Source organism: Hemibagrus wyckioides, linkage group LG27 (genome assembly GCF_019097595.1).
Source record: "Hemibagrus wyckioides isolate EC202008001 linkage group LG27, SWU_Hwy_1.0, whole genome shotgun sequence".
NCBI classification, from domain to species: domain Eukaryota; kingdom Metazoa; phylum Chordata; class Actinopteri; order Siluriformes; family Bagridae; genus Hemibagrus; species Hemibagrus wyckioides.
The window spans coordinates 5452934-5476389 of NC_080736.1; the positions used below are offsets into that span (position 1 = coordinate 5452934).

General features: G+C 40.1%; 1 protein-coding gene across 3 annotated transcripts; it reads left to right on the forward strand.

Moving 5' to 3' along the window:
• The first annotated feature begins 946 nt into the window (after positions 1-946).
• Positions 947-11250, forward strand: irx5a (iroquois homeobox 5a). 3 transcript variants are annotated; one of them, XM_058381873.1, is made up of 4 exons: positions 947-1577; positions 2626-3031; positions 3499-4176; positions 11066-11250. In XM_058381873.1, exons 1-4 carry the CDS (start codon positions 1332-1334, stop codon positions 11233-11235), a joined length of 1500 nt encoding a protein of 499 aa, XP_058237856.1. In that variant the 5' UTR covers positions 947-1331; the 3' UTR covers positions 11236-11250. The 3 variants fall into 3 exon arrangements, with proteins under 3 accessions (XP_058237856.1, XP_058237857.1, XP_058237858.1); XM_058381874.1 differs by lacking the exon at positions 11066-11250 and adding an exon at positions 9896-10044 and having other exon boundaries at positions 949-1577; XM_058381875.1 differs by lacking the exon at positions 11066-11250 and having other exon boundaries at positions 951-1577; positions 3499-4446.
• Positions 11251-23456: the final 12206 nt, after the last annotated feature.

Genomic DNA, 23456 nt, shown 5'->3' on the forward strand with positions numbered 1-23456 from the left:
AGAGACAGATATCAGTGTAAATCAAAGCGGCTTATAGAGGCCATGGCCGTGGCCTCATATGGACTTTAATTTGTGTGTGTGTGTGTGTGTTCGTGGATTTGTGCTAAACAGGCGGAAGAGCTGCTTCATTCCTAAAAAGTGTCACTTAGGCTATCGCCTGTCAAAAGTTACTCACTCGCTCTCGTGCTGTGAAGAACCGATTCAGAGTCACACTCACGCGCACTGACAACATTGACTCCAGTTTAACTGAGTCATTTTACACCGTCGAGTTCAGTGAGCGCGCCGTTATTTGCATACAAATAAAAGAAAATCCTCATTAATCGACAGCCAGTGGACTAATTCTCGTAGTTGTTGGTTTTTCAAGGCGCCAACAAATACAAATGACCTTTTCCGTTATATGTAGAATGTTTTATATATATATATATATATATATATATATATATATATATATATATATATATATATATGTTATGTATTGTCAACAAGACATGATGAATGCGCGCAAAAAAATGCAAGAATAGGAAAAAAACCTGGAAGACGAAAGGAAGAGCAGCAGAACATGTAGCGTTTCTCCTCTGGTGTTTGGCAAAGCGGTCTCTGGCAGCCAGCTTAGTCCATTTGCTATTAATCAAGTGTGAAAGTGACGGCTTCATGTGTTTAGAGAACGAGGGAAGTTGGAGCTGATGCGCACTCGGCTCGCATGAGATCGCCATCCAGGGGCTGAAGCGGTTCGGTCTAAAGCAATGAGGCTTGTTAGAGGCAAAAAAGGAGGGGGGATTGTTAGCGAATGTCTCTGCGCGAGTGTGTCAGAGAGAGAGAGAGAGAGAGAGAGAGAGAGCTGGAACCGAGCACCAGCTCTCCTGCTCCTTCTCTGACTACACCCGAGAGGAGGAGCGTGAGGAGGCGACGTAGTGGGCGTCAGAATCCTCAATTTCCAACTTAGCATCCTGGCAGGGCACTCCGCGGCGCAAAGCCCCGTCCGAGACGCGCAAAAAAGAAAACTTTCTCGCTCAAAACACGGAATGAGAGTGGCGATAAGTCTAAGCGTCGAGGGTCAGACTCGAAAAGTCGATCATCACTGATCCACAACAACAACAATAACAACAGCAACAACAACAACACGAAGAGTCCACTTCGAGTTAACGGAGAGAAGTCAGAAGTCTATGCATTCGTCGCTTCTTCTGATTTCCAGTGCGCGAAGGCGACGGACGCGCGCTCTGCTCATCAGGGACTCTATGCGCGAGCGCGGACGACTGTGCGTGTGAAAGTGGGAAAAAAAAAGCGGATTACAAAGTGCACCGAAAAAGAAGCTCGTTCTCCGGCGCTTGGCCATGGCGTACCCTCAGGGCTACTTGTATCAACCGTCCGCCTCTTTGGCGCTCTACTCGTGCCCAGCGTACAGTACGAGCGTGATCTCGGGCCCGCGCACCGAAGAGCTCGGTAGATCGTCTTCAGGCTCGGCATTCGCACCCTACGCCGGATCCACGGCGTTCAGCAGCGCCTCAGCTGCCTACAGCTCGCATTTGCCGTACGGAGCGGACGCCGCAGCCGCCGCCGCCACTTTCACCTCCTACGTGGTGAGTAAGGTTTTTATTTATTTATTTATTTATTTATTTTCAATCTTGTGTTATAGTTGTAGTTTGGGCAAAGTTGCAGGACCGATTGATTGCGTCGCTGATTTGTTTGTGTACTTGTAATTGCGCGTGTTGTACGCGCATATTTTTCTTTCTTTCTTCCTTTTTCTTTTGCTGTGCACATTAACCAAATGCAGTTTCCGTTTCATCAGATTGCACGATTGTTTCCCCTCCCAGTATACATAGATGCTAAACATTTGAATACAGAAATAAATACATAAATAAATAATAATAAAAAAATAAATAAATATTCTTTTATTTTAATAGTTATTATAGTTATAGTGTAGTTTTATATCACTGAAGAAAAATGGCTTTAAATGAAAGCATGTCGATTTTCAGCGGCAAACATTTGCTTCGCATTTGCATAAGTTTCATATAGCTCTACATAGCCCAAAAAAAAAAAAACAACTCTTAAAAGCCGTATTTAATTTAAGATGGCATGGGTTTTGTGGCGAACGAGCGGTTTGTTAGTTTGCTTGTGTTTTTATTTAACGGAACATTTTATATAAACAACAAACAAATAAGAAAATAATAGCCAACATCGTGGCCTAACAAACTGACGGTATATGCATAATAATAATAATAATAATAATAATAATAATAATAATAATAATAATAATAATAATAATAATAATAATAATAATAATTTATAAGTAAAGAAAACATTTATACATTTATAGTGATGTTTCTGAAAAATTGTAAAAGATTGCAGAATACAAGATTGATTGCAAAGTCTATTTTAAGAGCCGGGATTATTAAAATGTTTAAAAATATTCACAACGAGCAAAATGTGTTGAGAATGGCGCGACAGTAATTTGATTAATTAGATTTAGTGTACTCTGCGTGTGTGTGTGTGTGTGTGTGTGTGTGTGTTTATGTGTTCAGTAAGTTTTGGGGGCTTGTTAAACTTGCATCACGTTCAAGTTTGAGTTTGAATGCATGGTATATGTGGTACAGTGGGATTAAATATGTTTTGATGGGTTTCTTGCAGAGTTCCCCCTATGATCACACGTCAGGCATGGCTGGCTCTATCGGCTATCACCCGTACGCAGCACCACTGGGTTCATACCCGTACGGTGACCCTGCGTACCGTAAGAACGCGACCCGGGACGCCACCGCGACTCTGAAGGCCTGGCTCAACGAGCACCGCAAGAACCCGTATCCCACCAAGGGCGAAAAGATCATGCTGGCCATCATTACCAAGATGACCCTTACCCAGGTGTCCACCTGGTTCGCCAACGCCCGGAGGAGACTGAAGAAGGAGAACAAGATGACCTGGACGCCGCGCAACAGGAGCGAGGACGAGGAGGAGGACGAAAACATCGACCTGGAGAAAAATGACGACGACGAGCCTAACAAGCCTATTGACAAGGGAGACTCGACAGATACGGAGACAGGTCTGTGGAAAAATCATCAATTTTTAATTCGCAGTCGTTTTTCCACTCCGGGCGCAAAATTGATTGCTGGTTAATGGCGGTGTATTATTTATAATAGGACAATTGCTTTAAATAATAATCACCTTGAGCTCTAATTTGACTCCTTATGGAGTGAGAATTGCTGGTGACGCGGGGTGTTTTGCAGTCCATTTATCTTGAGCTGCATAATAGGGGCACAGCTGGCGAACTGAATCTCATTTATTACAATCCGATTATTATTATTATTATTATTATTATTATTATTAGGGTGCTAATAATAATCACCATAGTGTAGTAATATTTGTTTGTTTTTCAGATCTTCTTTTATTAATTAATTATATATATATATATATATATATATATATATATATATATATATATATATATATATATATATATATATAATGTACATGTCGATAAATATTTATTTCTTTTTTCCCATTTTTCAGATCCCAAAATCCTGCACGTGGGTGAGGCGCCATGCGACAGATTTCACGATGACCACCACGGCAAAGACTCGGACCCTTTGCTCAGCGACTCGGACTTGAAGGAGGCGGACGAGCGCGCGGACGCACTCGTGGACCCCTCAAAAGCCACCACGTCGTCGCCGTCGCTTGTGCAGCGGGCCCACGAGCTTGGCGTGCACGACAGGCCGCCGGAAGTTGGACACGGTGCCTCCGCAGTCAATCACAGCAACGCCACGTCCGTTATCCATTCTCCTCCGTCAGCGCCTAAACCTAAACTGTGGTCTCTGGCGGAAATAGCAACGTCCTCGGACAGGTGCAGAGGAGGAGGCGGCGACGCAGGGGGCACAGCTCAGAGCGCTCTACCGGCAGCTAGCGCCGCGTCTCCGAGCCGGACCTCGACGCAATGCGCGCTCCCGAGCGGCGCCGTGCTCTCCCGGCCTCTCTACTACACGTCGCCGTTTTATGCGGGCTACACGAACTACGGCTCTTTCGGCCACCTGCACGGCAGCCACGGCTCCGTCACGAGCTCGGCAGCGACGCACTTCAACGGAATAAGTCCGAGCGTTTTGAACCGAGCCGAGGCTCTTGCCCGAGAAAGCAAAGCAAGAAGCCAAGCGCAGGTAGACCTGTGCAAAGACTCCCCTTATGAACTCAAGAAAGGTATGTCCAACATTTAATACCGGAATTCATCTCCGCGCTCATGGACTATTATTTATTATTTGTGGTTGCATATAAAAGAAGACGACGAAGAAGAGAGAGAGAGAGAGAGAGAGAGAAAGAGAGAAAAAATAATATTAATGATAAAGGGATTTCGGACAGTTATTTTCTGAGTAAATGCTTATCTTCAAATCTTAGTTTCTGAATGGTTAATCAAGATGTAACATCTAAGAATTGTCTTAAAACGCTGCAGCCGCCTAAGTCTATTTGTATTAAAGACTAATATGTATATTTAATGTAGCATTTTTGTATTTAAAATGGACAATACACTATCTTTGAAGTAAATTATGACAAAAAAAAATCGCGTGTGCAGCAGTTGTTTTGGGGCACATGCATGCTTTTGGATGACAAATGTGACAGCTGCACAGGAAAAAAGCAAACAGTGCTTTAAAAATGTTGAGGCCTTTCTGCGGCGTCAAATCACTCTGAGAGTCATTCAGGTTACTGGGTTCATTTTTTTTCTCTCTGCATGTCCAGGGATATAAGAGGGGAAAAAAAATCACACATCTGCAGCCAGAGGTGAAATTCACAGCTTTAGAAATTCAGTGATGTAGGTCTATATGAATTTTTATTATTCTTATTATTATTCCGAAACGCTTCATGGTCAAACCGGGTATTTTTTATAACCTCTCTTTTTATCACCTGTATGAGGGATAATAGTTATCATCGACTCACAAGCGTGAATGTACTTCAGCAGGTGAATATTGATATGACAACGCTGGCCGAAGTGTCGAGCAGTCATTTAACCCAATTACACTCCATGCGCGTCGTGTTATGTGCCGAGCGATTGGGTGTTGAACTCCAGTAATGAGTTCGATTTTATGCCAAATTTAGACCCTCTTTACTGTTTCCGCGGCGTAGCGACTGAGAGGCAGCCGCCAATGCAATGCAATGAGGTGTTTGGGGAATATGCGTCTCGGTTATACTCTTAATGGTGTGAAAGGTTGAATAAATAGCACTGCGGATTACGGACGCGATTGCAATCGCCATGAGCACCGTGTCCCTGCGCCTCTAGGCCGTTTCTTAAGGAAAAACTCCATAGCTCTACCCTCCTCCGCAGGTAGGTGTCACACTTGCTCCTAATACGGGCCCTGCACTCTTAAACATAAACACTCAGAGGGAGCATCTTGCCTCAGGTGGCACGCCAGGAGGAGGAAATGGACCTCTGTCAAACCCAACTAAACTAACAGTGGATCAAGGCTGCAGGCACGTGCTTACACTTTTGTGTGAACAAATAATTGAATTTTTCTTTTTTCACTATTTCATTATTTTTTTTTATTATTTATTGAAAAAAAACCTTAAATGATTATTATTATTATTATTATTATTATTATTATTATTATTATTATTATTATTATTAATAATAATAATAATAATAATAATAATCTGGGTTAGGGTACCAATCGCTTGCCTCTATTAAATGTAAACAATCATTTTTTCAAAATTAATTGTGCACTTTTTGTTTTGGAAATAATGTAAAGACCTAAAACGAAATGATTCGAAATTACTGGTAGCGTTTTACAGTTTCACAACTAAGCAAATACAAATTTTGTTCGTGCATTAAAAAGAAACTGGTAACCGTAACCCCTTTAACAATTCCTTCATTTTAAACAGACATTCATGTCTGGCTCTTGGGATAAGGTTTGGATATTATTGACTGACATCAGAATCAAGATATGGCCCTCGTTGCAAAAGGCGCAGATAATTAGCTCCGCGTATTTACTTCCGTGGAGTATTTATAGTGTTATAGTTGTAGCTACATTGTTGGAACAAAAGAAGAAAACTAATTTAGAAACAATATTCGATTTATTCACGCATCTACTACTACTACTACTACTACTACTACTAATAATAATAATAATAGGTGCAGGTATAAAAGGGGAGCAGATTGCCCAGGTCTGAGGTCGGGTCATTAATCTCTATAGTTTACTTTGCGCCCTCCACTTGAAAAGTCCCCTGGGTTACATTGAATTCCCGCAGCTCTAATGTCTTTTCCCCGCAGCCCAGAGACCCGCCATATTTCATCTCCCACTACACCCCAGCCTCCTAAATAGCATAATCACCTTTTTTCTCTCTCCTTTTTTTTCTCTTTTTCCCCAGCTCCCCTCTAGGAAATGATGCTCCTTCTGCGCATTAAAAAAAATGCATTTTAGTAGATTTAAGTAAAACGGAAATGACATTCCAGAGTGCCAAAGGACATTCTCCTAGCCAAGTAAACATTTATTGCTTTTGAGTTTTCACATTTTACGGCGATATTTTACCCCATGGATTTTTTTTTTTTAATATATATATTTATTTTTTTTTCGCCTGACTTTCAGAGGCCTAAAATATTGAGCTATCGATAATAATTTACGATCTTATTTTCCGCTTGATGGAAATCAATTGGACGTTTAAACGGATAAACTGGAAGTATAAGGGGAAAGCCTGGTTCAAAGGCTTTGGGTGTACAATAGCGGGTAGAACACTGCAGGGGGGGGGGGGGGGGGGTAAAATAACGCCTAATAGGTTCAGTAAAAGTCGTGTGAAATCCTTCCCACTAATTTCTACACTGAGTAGGCTAGGACTGTTTTTTTTTTTTCTTTCTTGCCATATTTAGTCGTTATGAGCTCTGGGGGATATTTGCAAAAGGCCCAGACCACGTGACTGATCCGCCGCTGTCGCTTCATTTGATGTGTAAATTTTATGGCATGAAAAAAAAAACGGCTATACATTATGGATTTTATGGATATCTTAATATATGTGATTATATGCCTCTTTTTTTTTTTTTTAAATCATTAGCTTTCTGAGAATTTCCCTCCAACGCCAAAACATGCACAATTTCGTGCAGCTGCAAACCATTCTCTCTTTTTTCGCTACTGCGAAGAAAAACGTTGATTGTTTTCCCTCCACTGCTTGTTTCGAATCGACTGAAATTCACCCGACATTTTTCTTACACTGTAAATGTCATGATCTGTGAATTGATCGCGCAACCTTTTGCACATTAACGCGTGGATCGGACATGCAGAAAACTTATTTATTCTCATAATGGTAGAGAGAGAGAGAGGGGAAAAAAAGAGAAAGTAATTAGAGGTTACACGAGAAACGCATTTGTGCCTAAGCAACAACACCAAACCTGCAATAACATCCAGTGATTCATGTTCACTTCCGTATTTGATATATCTTCTTTGGATGAAAGTGAAAGTTGTGTGCTGTACAACGAAATTATATATATATATATATATAGGGCTATTTTTGGGGGGCTATGCGACTTTGACAGGCTGTATGGTTAAATTATTTTAGGAAGGAAAGCAAACACAATATGAAATAAAAAATTGCAAAGAATGAAACAAAGAATACAAGTGAAGTGCTAAATAATTAACTATACACAGTAGCAACGCGTCTCGCGCCAATCCTTAATTATTCTTTCATTAACACCTAGATTTGTTTTCGAATTTTTTTTTATCGAAATTCACTCTTATTAAAACATCTCGTTTATCAGGGTTATAAGGTTTTAAGATTGACCATGGGACTATTTACGTGAGAACTCACACTTGAAATTGTTGAAATCATCCTCTAAGCATACAGAAATCAAATCTATAAAACATTTTCATTTCAAGAAAAAAATTTAACCAAATATGTAGTTGGGAAAAATAAAGGAAAACGAGAGAGGAAAATCAACCATGAACCAGGAAAAGTGTGTGTGTGTGTCAGAGTTCCTGCGCTTTCGTGCGCGTGCGTGTAGGTGTGTGTGTGTGTGTGTAGGCGTGTGTGTTCCAAAGAAAATAAAAGAGCACAAATTGTCCTGGACCTGGTCACGTGACGTTCAAGCTTCCGTGTTTCCTAAAATCCTAAATCTGTAACTATAGAAATTAAAGGATAATAATTATTTATCAATAGAAAATAAACAAAGGTAAATCAAATAATAATTAATTAATAAGGGCCGAATGTGATGAAGATATTTCTTTTCACAATTTAACCCACTGCTGAAGTGTTACACCTGCCGTCCTGTAACACCTCGCGCGCGCGCGCGTGTGTGTGTGTGTGTGTGCGTGAGTGTGCGCGTGCATGTCTGTCTCAACCTGTTGATGATCGCGTTGCAAAAATGTGCTGCACCGAATGTGTTTCCAAAAAAGAACTTCGACTTTCATATCAGCAGCACGCCTGATAACAGCCGATGTCTACATGATCTCTCATCAGTGACAAGACTCCAGCTGAGCAGAATCAAATTCAGCTCGATCGTGTAAAAGGACACCATTTTTATTTGGCGCGCTCCACATCCGGGAGAAGCAACAGAGAAACAGAGCAAGTTTGTCCAAATAGTGACAGAATATGTTTTTTTTTGTTTCCTCTGTCTTTTACTTGAAGTGAACAAAATGTCTGGATGTTTTGCTTAAATGCTTATCTTAAACCAAAGGAAGGGGAAATTAAGATAAAACGATGAACTGAGAGAGAGAGAGAGAGAGAGAGAGAGAGAGAGAGAGAGAGAGCAGGTCTTGCATAAGCAATGAAGAAAGAGAGAGAGAGAGAGAGAGAGAGAGAGAGAATTGTGTCATTTGACCTGTTGTCTAGCACAGCTGGATCGGAGTCCCTCTCTTTCTCTTCACTGGAGCACGCAGTTTAAGGAGGGAAAGAAAAAGAAAAAAGAAAATAAATAAAATAGACAGAGAGAGAAAAGGAGGACAAAGACCAGCTCAGATTTTTTTTAAAAGAAGAAGAATATTGTCATATGCTTATTTATTATTATTATTATTATTATTATTATTATTATTATTATTATTATTATTTATAAGAAAGCAAGCCAGCTTAACATGAGCTGGTAAGAAAAGGGGTAAGAATTGTGACAATTTTGTCTAAACGCCTTCACTACTGAAGCTGGAGTGGTCTCTCTCTCTCTCTCTCTCTCTCTCTCTCTCTTCACTGGAGCACGCTGGGAAAACCGCCTTCCCTTTTTTATTTAATCATCCGATCCCACTGAGGAAGCGCTTAATTAATTATGGGGGCTAAAAATGCAGGCCAGCTGTTCCTCTCCTCTCCGCGCTGCTTCCGCAAGGTGTGTGTGTGTGTGTGTGTGTGCGCGCGCTTGTGTGAGTGACGCGGCCATGGGGCCTCATTTTCACAAATTAGCTCCATTTTCTCCTTAAAAAAAAAAAGCTGTCAAGGCACGACTAACGTGGAGCGTTTCGTTGGCTATTAAAGATCACGTAGTGTGTGTGTGTGTGTGTGTGTGTGTGTGTGTGTTTATATCTAGATGAGGTCTAAATATCTTCACAAAAATAAGAGTGTGAGTTTAGAGGTAAGAGGTTTGACCTTAAGGGGACATTTGCATGAGTGAACTGATTTTTTTTTCTTCACAAAAACTGGAGCTTATTATTATTATTATTATTATTATTATTATTATTATTATTATTATTATTATTATTATTATTAAAATGTTTCCATTTGGTTACTGATGTTAATGCCAGGGTATGTTTCTGGTGTAGTATAGAATCAATTACCTGGCTTTATAATAATGAAAGATAAGCAAATAATAAGAGAAGTGTGTGTGTGTGTGTTGGTGTGTGTGTTGGGCAGCACATAAATCCTTCAGGTTTAAAGCACATCCGAAATAGGCAGGGACACAATGTAAACGTGCTCAGCTTTAACCGACAGCTCATGATTTACTGCTGTTTTTCTGCCTCTGCAGCCGCGGACTTCAGCCACTGTTTTTCTACGGTTTTCTCCAGGGACAGATTACACTCGCCTCATTCGGCCGTCTGACGGGCCGAGAGAAACCTACACTTGCAGAAAAAATAGTACTAAACTGTACCTTTCCTTGTCACTGGGGTGGTACTCTCAATCATGGGTACTGGTTTTATGTGTCTTTCACATGGAAACACGGTTATAGTGTACTGTTACAAATGATTTAAGGTAAATGGACAGTGATTAAAGTTTGCCCCTAAAAACTAAAATAGTATAAGCTTTATTTTCATAACAAAGGTATAAAATGTGTATGCTTGATTGTTAGTACCAACTTAGCGAGACTGAACAGCAGAGTTTAGGACCATTTTTTTTTTTTTTTTTTGCTGAAAATATACCTCCACATGAATATAGCCTCTCTATCTATCTATCTATCTATCTATCTATCTATCTATCTATCTATCTATCTATCTATCTATCTATCTATCTATGTTATTTATTTATTTATTTATTTATTCAAATAAATAAAAATAATGAGCAACCTTCTTTTAGAAAGAATTATATTATATTGAATTATACTGAATTGGCGCAGGGAGTGTTCCCTAATCATGTTTCTAATAAAATTAGATTAAGAAAATGCATCAATGTTCTGTTTTGTTTTGTTGTAAATAATAAAAGCCTTTTTTTAGCTTATTTCTAGAAAGCCACACAAACCAATAATGACTAAATAAATTTATTTTATTTTTCCTCCTGATTAATGAAAGTCCAGCGAAAGCTGTTAGTTAGTGCTTTTACATCTAGGTGTGAATTCCAGGAAACGTTTCCACAGATTCAGTGGGGATCATTAAAATTAAAATGACACATAAGCACATGTGTATTTTCTCTTTTATTGTAAGCGTGCATTTTTTTCCCCCCACTTCTCACACAGATACAATTACACTTGTGTCAGTTAAGGTTGTATCAATAAGATAGAGCTGCATACATGTAATTCGAAAAGCATTTCAGATTTTAGTTATGTTAAAAATAAACAAAGCAACACAGAAAGAGTTTTCAATATGTCGACACATTCACTGTCTGTCCTTGGAGCCCCAAGGCAGCACTTAGGCGAGATAAGCAGGCCCTATTATTCCTCTCTTTAATGGTTCTGATGAAGATTGATGAACTGTTTTCTTTGCAGGGACTTCAGAGGGTCCATGCTATGAAGGGAGGGATGGGGAGAGAGAGAGAGAGAGAGGCACTGAAGGAATGGAAAGGAGGTCTACAAGTTTGCCTGAGTGTTTATTTACCTTTGCCCTTTTTTTAAATGATCCCTTTCAAGCAGACATCTGTTCCACATTAAGACACTGATATTTAACGTAATGATGCGCTCACTTGGTAAGATGGAGGCAAATAGAGAGAAAGAGAGAGAGAGAGAGAGAAGCCATGATTGGCCTCCCACCTGGAGGTCACATCGAAGGGTGCAGCACTCCTGTCTAATTTCTTGTGCATTATTTTTTTTCTGTTTGACCATTTTTGTTTTTTTAGTGTTTTCACCTCACTCAGGCTGATGGATGCAAATGTGAGAGCTGTAATTGGATCAGCTCCCTAGATACAGATAAACGGCTGCTGCTTCGCTGGGGTTATTTTAAGCTACGCACAGTGCATGCATGTGTGTGTGTGTGTGTGTGTGTGTGCGTGTGTGTGTGTGTGTACAGAGAGCACTAATGAGAGGGTAGAAGAGACATGCTATACAAACTCACACTGGACCAGGGCTAACACACACACACACACATGCCATGAGCATGAAAGAGTTCCTAGAATCTGTGTATATCACCAGCAGGCTCAATAAACTATGTAACCATGTGGTGGTGTACAAGTGGTCGAACAATTACGTGCAAAATTCTTGTATCAGATGTTACAAGCAACAGAAAACAAGGTGTGGACATTTCTGAAAATTTCCAAAATAATAAATAAATAAATTTAAAAAAACCAACAGTCTAAAAACATTATACAGTAGTTTAAAAAAGACAGTATGTTTGACTGATTTTTAATGTTTTTCAATAAAATCTAAATAACTACATACTGGTGTCTGATCTTTTTTTTCCCCCAAACTTCACCTGTCCAGTTTCAGTGAATCTGTGCCCACTGCAGCATCTTGGCTGAAAAGAATGGAACTGATGTGATCTTCTGCTGCTGCGTCCACCTCAAGCTTTCAATTTTCTTAAGTGCTTTTCTGTTCAGCATGGTTGTAAAGAGTGCTTATTTGAGTCACTGTAACCTTCCAGTCAACTCAAAGCAGTCTGGCCATTCTCCTCTGATCTTTATCATCAACAAGGCGTGTCCGCCCACAGAACTGCTGGATGCTTTTGGTTTTCATACCATTCTATCTAAACTCTAGAAGCGATTCAATGGGATCAGCAGTTTCTAAAATACAAAAACCACCAACCATCCAACAGTCGAACTCACAAACTCTATTATGATGCTTAATATGGAAATGGACTGAAATTAAATGATTGGCCCATTGAATAACAGCATGAATGACATCACTGTAGTCAATTTATATTCCGAGAGACAGAGGGTCACTGATAGCCAAGACCTATAACAGGGGACATGGCAGATAGGATGCAAACCCATCACACACTCAATCACACACTACGGATGATCCAGAGATGTCAGTCAGTCTACGATGCATGTCTTGGAACTGGGGAGAACACCGGAGTACCATGAGGGAACCTCGAAGCATAGGGAGAACGTGCAAATTCCATAAACATAAGGTGCAAGGGGGAATCAAACCCCCTAACCCCAGTGATGTGAAGCAAACAAGGCTAACGCCTAAACTAAAAGTTTTCAGTGTTTCAGCCTCTACCTCACCTCTTAGCATTGTGCATCACAGGCAAGTGCAACAAGCTAATCTCCTCAGCGAGGTGTTTTCCAACAGACAAACCACCAACTGTGGCCTCCCCTCATGAAGGTACAGAGGAGTCTTGAACCCGCTGACACGAGTCAAATGTGCTAATACCTGCTACACCACGTCTTGAGCTTACCCAGGCTTAAATAATCGATTGACCTCATTTTCAATAACTGGTGGTATTTCCAGTCCGGTGCTTAATTCCCTGGCTGTGGATGAGGCAGCCAGTTGAGCTGGAAAGCTTTGCGCATGCTGTGTGCTCACCTGAGCAGCAAACACACAAGCAAGAAGAATGAAGCGACAGATTTCACGCACATGCCCATGTGCTTAGCTAGCGTCCACCCTGATTAGCATGCAAAAACAAAACTACAAGCAGTCTACATTGGGTCGGTTCCATGTCGAACCAGTAGCCATGGAAAAAAAAAAAAAGAGAAAAATCTGTTCACATCCGGAGTGACCGTGACTCTGTGATGGTGCCCTTTTGGCTCCTTGTGAAAGAATGGGGGGAAAAAAGACCAGCAGCTGATGTTTGTAAGAGGCAATTGTTTAAGGCAAAACTCACATCATCCCACTCACTCAGTGTTTTATTTTTTTTATCCTTTTTATATTCTTGAGCTCAAGTCAGACCTGTCTTCTTCTACAGATCTGATTTATTAGCTTGTCAAAGGAAGAATTGTTGGAGAAGGCAATCAAAAAGCACTTACTGAGTCCCGGCAAAAAAAAAAAAAAAAATTACCGCTTTTTCACTGGTTAATTTGTGCTACTCCCATGGAGGGGGCTGGCAAAGTGTTTGATGAGGCATAAAATGATGATAAATGAATTTATTGCCCCACTGCTCATCAAACGGTGGTAGTATATACTCCTCTTTTTTCTGGCAACAAGACACACTGATCTCACTTGTCAGTCTCCGGCTGAGATCGGGCACCGAGGTATTTCCAGTCTCGGCAAAACTTACCAAGGGTCAGCATGAATACAACTGGGCCAGTGCCAGTGGATGGAGGAGGAGGAGGAGATGTAAAGGGGACTGAGACAGGACAGGACAGGACAAAGGACAGTTTAATAGGTTAAACTGGAAACAGGAGTAAAGTCATCGCTGCAAGGGACACATGCTCTTGTCTTTCAGCTTCTGATCAACGTGTGGGAAAAGGCTGGAGTAACCAGATAACCCTCCCTCCCTTTCTCTTTCTGTCTCTTTCTCTTTTGACTCTCTCAGACAAGTAGAGTCAAAAAAAAAAAAAAAGCTCCCAGCTAACAATATATCTGCCAATGAATTAATTAGAAAACAACACGAACACACACCAGTGAAGAAACAAGTGCCATGTTGTCAGATGAGTGGCGAGAGAAGAAATATTCCATTATGTCACTTACACAAGTGCCCGCTCTCATTCCCAACCATGATTAACGACCGGCAAAGGGGAGGGTGAGGGTATCGAAGCGGTCGCCACGGGGTCAAAAGCAGTTCTGCATATTTGCTAAATAAGCTCTCGGCCCTGACTGCTTCTCCCACAAATCAGAGCTGCTGCAATTCTGCTCCACATTGTTTAGACGTTTACACTTGATTGCTCTCTCTCTCTCTCTCTCTCTCTCTCAGTCTTTGTAATTGTGGATGATTAAATCCTCACATATTCTTCTGCCTGTCTTAGCGAGAGAAAAATGCATCGTTGTACTTTTTTCACCGTTGCACTGCCACCTCTGGTATCTTTCTCGTTCTCGTTCTCTTTCCGTTCCCTCCATCGTTAGGTTAGTCCTTTAAATACTTCAAAGCCCTACTTATTTTTGCACAATAAATCCATGAAAGCAATTACATGCAGACTCAGTATGGGGTGTTGAATCGTAAGGGCTACAGCGTTAGATAATGAGCTATCTCTGTGCCATCAGAGTGCTACAAAGTCGAGTTGCTGCTACAAAGTTTTCCTCAAACTGGAACAGCCAATAGAACGATGCCGGGAACAGAGAAGCGATCAGGGGATGATTTCTTCACCAACGTGGCACGAGTCTTTTTTCCTCCTAGCCGCTAGTTATACATTACATCATTATTCTATGCACTTTCTACCACGACGCCATATGGGTGGAGCAAAAAAAACACTGCATTAACCACGTCCCCCCCCCCGTGACTGAAAGAATGAAATTTTGTCAAACCAGAAGTGAAAAACATTAGCATTGCTGTCATGCTCCCACCCATTGACAGGAAGCTAATCAAGGGATTCAGAAATATGCAGATAATCTCCGATAAATTTTTCATGAACACATCGCAGCGTAATCTCGACGAAGAGGCATCAACGCGAGAGATGAAAGTGGTTATTAAACAAAAGATTGAATCATCAGACTGAGAAACAACGCTCGAAACGATCCTCTCAAACGAGCGTTTTGCTAGACAATGCATTTCAATTTTCCAGACTGCATAAACATGCAGGATATTTCAATACTGTGTGGATCTTTACTTGTTTCTGTCAAACCCAACAGCCAAACAACTCACTTCCCACAATCCGGCGCAGATCACAAAACACGGCACAGTGTTGTAAAGGTGAAAAGAAAATGAGGAAGTGACCAACTGTCAAGTATTGCGCTATGGAACTTATTTCACGCTTACAGGAATTCAGAGTATGTGGCTATCTTAATTTGAACAGTGCTTTTGGCAATATTTAACAATATTATCAGCTGAAGCATTATCCACACACACACAAGCTCTAAGATTAGTAAAAGGAATGCTGTACTGATATCCTCATTCTTCTTTACCTAAACAATTGATAAAGAACCAAATCCACAAAAGAAGCAGACGTGCAAGAGATTCGGATTTGAACCGATTCACTATTTAAACACACCAACATGTTAACCATTCCAAAAAGTCTAATCTTATGAAAAGTTATAGAAGTTAATGGCAGGGTCAAGTGTTTTCTTTTATTGATATCGTCCTGATATTGTGCATTTTTCTGGCCCGAATCCTGAAGGTTGATATTTTCACATCTCTCTATTCACATGTGCACTGGTTTCTGATGGGAGTACAAACTTTTCAGCACCATGTCCTCGATAAGCTTTTTCGGGTTTAAATGAAAAAACTTTATTATTGTTTCCTTTCAGAAGAGTTAAACACATGTATACCAACAGGACATGGATAAAATCCTTCAAATGGCCTCTTTCTGTAAACATAGGCAGGTTTTTGACCACATTTAGTGAAAATAAAGTACCAAAGCTGACCACTTCATCACCAAGTATGCCATGGAAACACCCAACAAACCTGGAACTCTCTGTATATAAGAATATATAGGAATATTAGAAAAAAAAATATAATATATATAATATATTTTTAATACATAAAAATATATATAATATATTTTATGATATTGTTATATTATATTATATGATATATATATATATATATATATATATATATATATATATATATATATATATATACATATATATATATATATATATATATATATATATATATATATATATATATATATATATTTGTTTGTTTCTTTGTTTGTTTAATTTGTTTTGGTGTTGGACCAGTCTTTGCTTTCTACAACAAAAAATATTGTCTGCACTTTTGCTAAGATTAAAGTTTTGGCACATTTTGCTTTGTTTGTCACTTTCTACAGTTAGGAAAATATCTTAAATATCAAGCTCAATAGTGGCTAGTAGTTAAATGAAATATGTTTGCGTCATAAATGGTTTTGTTTTCCTCGCAGGAAACAGAACTGGTATTAAACCTGTGTACCTACACTCCTGGATTAGCATTGGCACATCTTCTGGGTGTGTCTGATTGGATCTGAGACCAAAACCAAACACATTTAGACCCAGGTGTAATTATTATGCATTAATACTCACTGGAATTAGAAAAGTGTGGATTAACTTTCTATAAAAGTATCTCTGGCTTTTTACGTTTACGTTAATGCACTTGTTCTAGTATGTTATTGTTTCCTGGACAGCACCACATAACCTTAACCTTTTTAATCTGTGGACTTATCTTAACATTTATAGAAGGAGTCTCGAGTGCCAGAGCTCTGCAAATAAGTTTACCACCACATGAGAGTCTTCAGGATAGACGACTTTCAGTTTATCAGTTACATGATTTTGTAAAGGAGGATAGTGAGGAAACGACTGTTTATAGCTGCTATAACATAAGCGATAACGGGATATAACTTGTTTAATGCTTGTTTGCTTTTTAATCGTTTATAGTCACAATTAAAGTTCTTATTACTAAACTAAAAATTGTGATTATTGATAAATCATGGTGGTCAACTTCTGGTTGCTAATAGTAACTTCGCATCCTACCCCATCACATCATCCCGGATCATTATGGCTTATTTTCAGCCATCACTACATGATCTGTTGTGTGTTATTCTCTACATATACACACACAAAAAGCATTTAAACAAACAAAGTATGAGAGCTAGGGATCTGCTAGGCTTTATTTATTTTTTTCAGCTCCATCATTAAACAGAGATGAAGTCACTCCCCAAATGAGGTCGAGAGTCTTTTGATTCATGTATCAAAAAGACAGCCATGAAGAGAAAATACACACAAACACAACAAGCCCACACACACACACACACACAACTGACACACTATCACAGTCTCCAGAGAGCTAACATAGTTTACCACAGTATGATGTAATCCCCATGGCATTAAAACACACACACACACACAAATACACACAAAATTATACACACTTCCAATAAAGAAAAGCATCATGTTGCATATCACTTGGTAACATTAAAAAAGAGGTCTTTGTGTGGTTTGTTAAGCTATGCTGCTTGAGGCATGATTAATAAGGCTGTCTGTCAGAATAATTAATATTCAATGAACTCAGAGTGGATGTCTGCGGGCCTCAGCGACTTCACGAGGGATAGGCCTGAACAAGGAAGCCCTCTGGAAAATTCCTGCACATCACGCACTCTCTCACTCTCTCTCACACACACACACACACACACACACACACACACCTACACCTTGCACATCTGCCATGTGCTTTGGAGTGTTACACTGCTTGACTTTTTGACAGACACAGCGGGATTGACACCTCCGTGTACCCAACCAACCTGACTTTGCTAAAAAATAGATACTTACACAGATGGACAGAGCGATAAGACTTAGAAGGGATCCGCAGAGGGAAAGGCGCAAGCTATTCTCTCTAGTCTCTGTATTTTGGCAATATGACTCTGTGATATGTGAGCTGTGTTTTGCTGCATGAGAAATGGTGTTTAACAGCGTGGGGAGCTTTGCCTTTCTTTTTTTTTTGTTCAAGACTATTGTGTTACATTTTAAACTGCTCAAAGCAAAAACATGTCACTGTAGCTACCGGCATCTATTATTTATTTACTCTTACTGTATAGTGTTACGGATATATTGTTATTAAGATATCACTATCTCTTCTTTGCTGTACTTACCGTACAGCTTCAAATACACATTTATTGTATTTAGGCATGCTTTGTCTTTTATTCTTCCCCTTGCTAGTTTATCATACACACAAGACCAATTCCCGTACCTAATATAGTGGCAACTCGAGAGAGATATATATATAGGGAGAAGAAAAAATGAGTAACAGCAAAAATATACGCTGAATTGCCACAGAATAATATTATATACATTACATCCACCTTTTAGCTACAGTCTTTTTTCTATCTAATTGCTTACACCTACACCACACTCTCAGCCTGGATGTTTATTGCAGTGCTTTTTAAGGAAAATAATCAATGACTGGTTGTGTGATGTGAAACAACAGGAAGCAGAGGTTTTGCTACCAACCAGAAGTTTACTATTTTACATTAAAAGAATATTCCCGAGTGTTTTATTCCTCTTATATAACAGATTTGGCTATGACTCTTTAAGTGCCCATTATAGTTACATCATGGAGCTGTCTCGCATCCTGGAGAAAACGCAGTGGTGGAGTGAACCATCGCTTAGCTTGATGCTAGTTCTTAGCTTGCGAGCGATAATATGGAACTTACGGTAATAACAACTTCCTCCATGTTGAATTTTTCTGAAAGGTGTGACCCCGCCCTGCAGCCTTGTTCTCGACTGGCAGGCTCATAGAGGTCAGGTTCGACTGAATTCTGAGGGGGTGGATGTGAAATAAACTGCTTCTGGAAATCGAATACCGGAGTACCGTGTCCTCGATTCACAACACATCCTTTTTTCGCCAGGTGGATTTTATTCACGGCCGGTGTGACGTTAGATTCGGATCTGTTTTAGGAAGTGTTTGCTGTAAGTCAGCATTTGAAAAATGCACCGCAGATCTGCTCTGGCACTGAGTGAAATGATTTGAAGATTATGCCTGGCACAGTCTAGAAGACAGAGAGAGACAGAGAGAGAGAGAGAGAGAGAGAGAGAGAATACTTCACTGAGATTTACAACAGTAAACATGACCTGAAATGCTCAGTGGGCTTGCTCTGAGCATAGGGCTGAACTCCTAATCTGAGACAAGATTATATTACTTTTCTACTGATCTTCTGAATCAGATCTAATTATAACCGCATTACCACTAATGTCAGCAGGCCAATTCGAAACGCAGACCACGTCACTGTTTTTAAGGAGTTATAACAGAGTTACTAATTTATACACACACACACACACTTCTGACTCTCACCTATGTTTCAACTTGTCAACAGTCTCAAGTTTCGTCGCGGTCCGACATTACCCAGACGGATTTCTGTCTGTAGGGCGGGTCAAAGTTGGAGCGAATTCCTCTGTGGCCATGTTTACGCATAAACGTGTCCGAAAGTTCATAAACAAGGTAAAAAGACACCTTACACCTCAGCAGCACACAGCAGGCAATTACGGCAAACCGACATGCTCTGAGCGATGTGATGAGAAGAATTGCGGTGAGTCTGGAAGGTGAGGACAGCTGAAGTGGAGGTGCTTGAGTTTTTGGGGAATGATACGACAAAACATTCATCCTTCACCTACTGTTTATCACCCAACCGACATTCCGGGTCTATGTGTCCTGTCAATCATTCACGTCAACGCAGATAGAACTCATCTTTCTCTCTCTCTCTCTCTCTCTCTCTCTCTCTCTCTCTCTCTGAGTATATAGATCTTTTTTTCCCCACTCTTACACTCTCTTCCTCTGATGCAACCCTGTCATTTACGTAAAATGCTGTCTCTCTGGTTTGTTTGTATATTTGATTGCAGACGAATGTTGTGTCTCTCGCACGAGCGCATGTATATTAAAACAGTCACAATGCGGTATAATCAGACACTTAACCACTCTCAGGGCAGACAGGCCCAGCAGAACCGCCACAGGAAATTGTTCCCAGTTAGCATGATTATCCAGTAAGCAGGGGACTCGAGGCCCACTGTCTAAACACACACAAAACAACACAAACACTACTATTTTAACACGATTGAGGGAAAGCTGAGGTTAAATTCTGTATGTTTGATTAAGGCCCAAACATCCACACATCATTCCACCTTTCTTCTAAACGACTGGATTTATTTATTTATTTATTTATAATCTATTTTTCTTATTGTAAAAAAAACTTTCATTTCACTGTAACCAGGATTGTAGTATTCTGTAAAAGCAGTCTTCACAACGAGCCAACTTTTGATGTGAAAACTCAGCATTAGGGAATAAAGCACAGTTCCAGTTTTCTGGAAAGGGTTTATATGTGGAAACATTGAAAGCAAAGAAGCAAAGAAATCCCGTATAAACTGAATTGAGTAAGCATACGACCACCACATGTTGCCGTCTAGTCCACTCCACTCCACCCCTCCACTCAGGTGCGTAAGAACATCTTCCTTCGCTCATCTTTTCCCGTGATCTTAATGGGCGAAGGCACACAATAAGAGCGGCCGTGGAAATAATTAAAGATAGTGTACGGTAATGTGTTCAGTGGCGACGCTCGCTACACCACTCATTTACTTTACTCTAATGACTTGGGGAAGAGCAATAAAAAAGGCGAAGGCAATAAAGAGTGAGGCACAGAGCGGCAGGCAATATTGTTTAAGAATTAAACGCCCCAAATATCTTCGGGAAATAAGATTGTTTTGCTGCGGATGGGTCCTAATTGACTCAGTCACGGTGGTTTGACGGGAAAAAAGGTTTTCATGCTTTGGGAGGCTTGGCTCCACTTTTCTCAGCCACAGTGATCACAGTGCAGAAGCATCCCTCTTTTACTTTCTCTCTCTTTTTCTCTCTCTGTGTTGTTTTTTTTTCTCGATGACAAGCCCAAATAAAGAAACACTAACGTAATGTCGTGAGTATGCGAAAGCTTTAAAGATGCTATATACAGTCTGTTGGTTTCATTAGAAAATGATTTGAGCTCCCATTCTCCCCATCTGTGTGTGAGAGGGGTTTCTTCTGGGTTTTCCAATTTCCTCCGACTGTTCAGAAGTATGCAGGTAGGCGTATTAGATATGCAATATTGCGTGTATTTTTGAGTGAATGCTAGGTGCAATGTGATAGACTGGTGTCACATGTTTCCAGTTTTCACACCCATTGTCGCTGGGATTGGATCCAGGATTCACTGAAACTTTGACCAGAATAATGAAGATGGATGGATGGATGGATGGATGGATGGATAGATAGATGTGCTTAATGTGACTATGTCATGAGCATGGATGTTAGTTAACCATATTTTTTGTATTTGCTGATCCTAAATAAATAAATAAATAAATAAATAAACAGTTAAAAAATTAAAAAGTGAAAAAATTATAATTTGATTTCATACAAGTCATAAAATAAATCTTAAAAGGGGTAGAAAGGACTTTACAACTTTTTATATAAATTAACCAATGCAAATTGCTCAGCAGTTGAAAGTGTAAGACAATATATTTAATAATTAGAAGTATTACTCTGATTATTATGGAATGTGTGCAAAGTTGATTGGACAGGGTTGATGGTGGTGGAGGTGGACGGTGTTGATGTTGGAAGCGATTGAGGCTGATGAGTGATCCACCATTTAACTAAACCCTACAGTGTTCTACGCTCTGACTTGTGTATTACTGTAATAATGTACGCTATATCAACTGAAACACTATCCTAGCCTTCTGAAAAGAAGCTATTGGACAAAGACAGCGTGATATTTGCACACAAATGGCCTGTGTTATATAACAGCTGAATTGATGGCTTGTCCTTCGCTTTATCCAGATAAAAGATGAGTCACTTAGTATCAATTACAGAGTCTCGTCTACAGCCAGGGGCAACTGCGTAATCCCCCTTAACCCACACTCCCACCATACACACACAGACAATGACTGTGTGATACACAACACACAGCTACAAAAGAAGGGCGTATGGGCAACTCCGCACCACCCTGCCACCCTGCAGCCATGCTGAGGTTCAGCCATCTCCCTGCATCTCAGATATCCCTATACGTGTGTTCATGTGTTTGTGTGTGTGTGTTACCTAAAAAAAACTGGGTGTGTTTTATGGACAGGTGCATGCTATGTGGTTTGATGGCTACAGGTGGCACCAGTGCGGTGTCTGGACTGGCTGACTCCACTGAGCTTGAAAGGGTGCCGTGATAGTTTAGGCAAGCCGTATTACATAGAGAACCGAACAATGGACACTGTGACAAGGCATATAATAAGTAATTGGGACTCTGAGCCGGGATTTTCTTCATCAGGATCATTAGGCTGGAGACTTGATTATGTTTCACTCAGCACATCCCAAAGAGTACACGCTTTGAGCTTTATTTAAAGGCTTGGGTTTTTTTTTTTTATAAAAGGGCCTTAAATTGCCCAAAGACTCAGTTTCAGTTTACTTATGACATATTGTACAAGTTCACCAACTCTCTAGTGTTCCATCAAGCCTACCCCACACACACACACACACACACACACATACACACAAAGCCAGGATTTAACTTTGCTTGCTCTGCTCTGGAATTTTCATTATGTAAAAGTGGATAAAATACAAACTCAGCCCTGTAAATTTATAGCTCTCTGCTCTCTGCCATTAAAAATATGACTGTTTTCAGTCTGCATGCTGAAACCGGAGTAAGAAAATAGAGCAGACCGCAGAGTTTACACTGCCACACCACAACAGCAGCGAGCTCTCAGCAAGATTGTGCTAACACACACACACACACACACACCAACTAGACAGTAAGAGTATATATATATATATATACAGGAACACACTCTAAAAGATAGACAAGCAGCTGCATTCATGAGTGTGTACTGCTCTACTGGGTTTATGCCATGTTTTTTGCGAATAGAAAGCATGAAAAATGGAAAAGTTGTAAGCCAATTCACTCAAACCAACAACAACAACAAAAAAAAAACTAAACAGGTCTGTTGTCTGTCCTTTTATGTAATTTTGACTTTGCATCTGGACAACATGTGCTTACTCTATCTACTTTTAGTTCCGAAGTGTATTTTGAGAAAAGAAGGACGATAAAATAAATCATCCACTGTATTTCACACACACCTTCTCATCCGCCGCTGAAGATATGTTATGGAGGAATGTGAAAAATATCATCCGGTGGAGATGGAAATCTAGGGGGTGTGTCACTTTGTGGGATTTGTGAGAATCTACAGCCAAGGCTAGAAAGAAATCAGCCCCAGCATTGTTTCTGGTCACCATTCTGTGTATTTTTCCAACCATCATCGACTGAACTCTACAAAAGGACATTTTCCGCCTTAAGACATTTGTTAACAGCGAAAAATCTAACGTGGACGCCAAAAACATATAACCGCGCACTCGTAACTCCTCTTTACTTCTTTGTTG

Bases quoted from the DNA above. Each gene is read 5' to 3' on its own strand.
- irx5a (XM_058381873.1), top strand. From the start codon at position 1,332: ATGGCGTACCCTCAGGGCTACTTGTATCAACCGTCCGCCTCTTTGGCG. The intron at 3,032-3,498 runs GTCTGTGGAAAA...CCCATTTTTCAG, and splicing joins CTCGACAGATACGGAGACAG to ATCCCAAAATCCTGCACGTG. The intron at 4,177-11,065 runs GTATGTCCAACA...TTTTCTTTGCAG, and splicing joins CCCTTATGAACTCAAGAAAG to GGACTTCAGAGGGTCCATGC.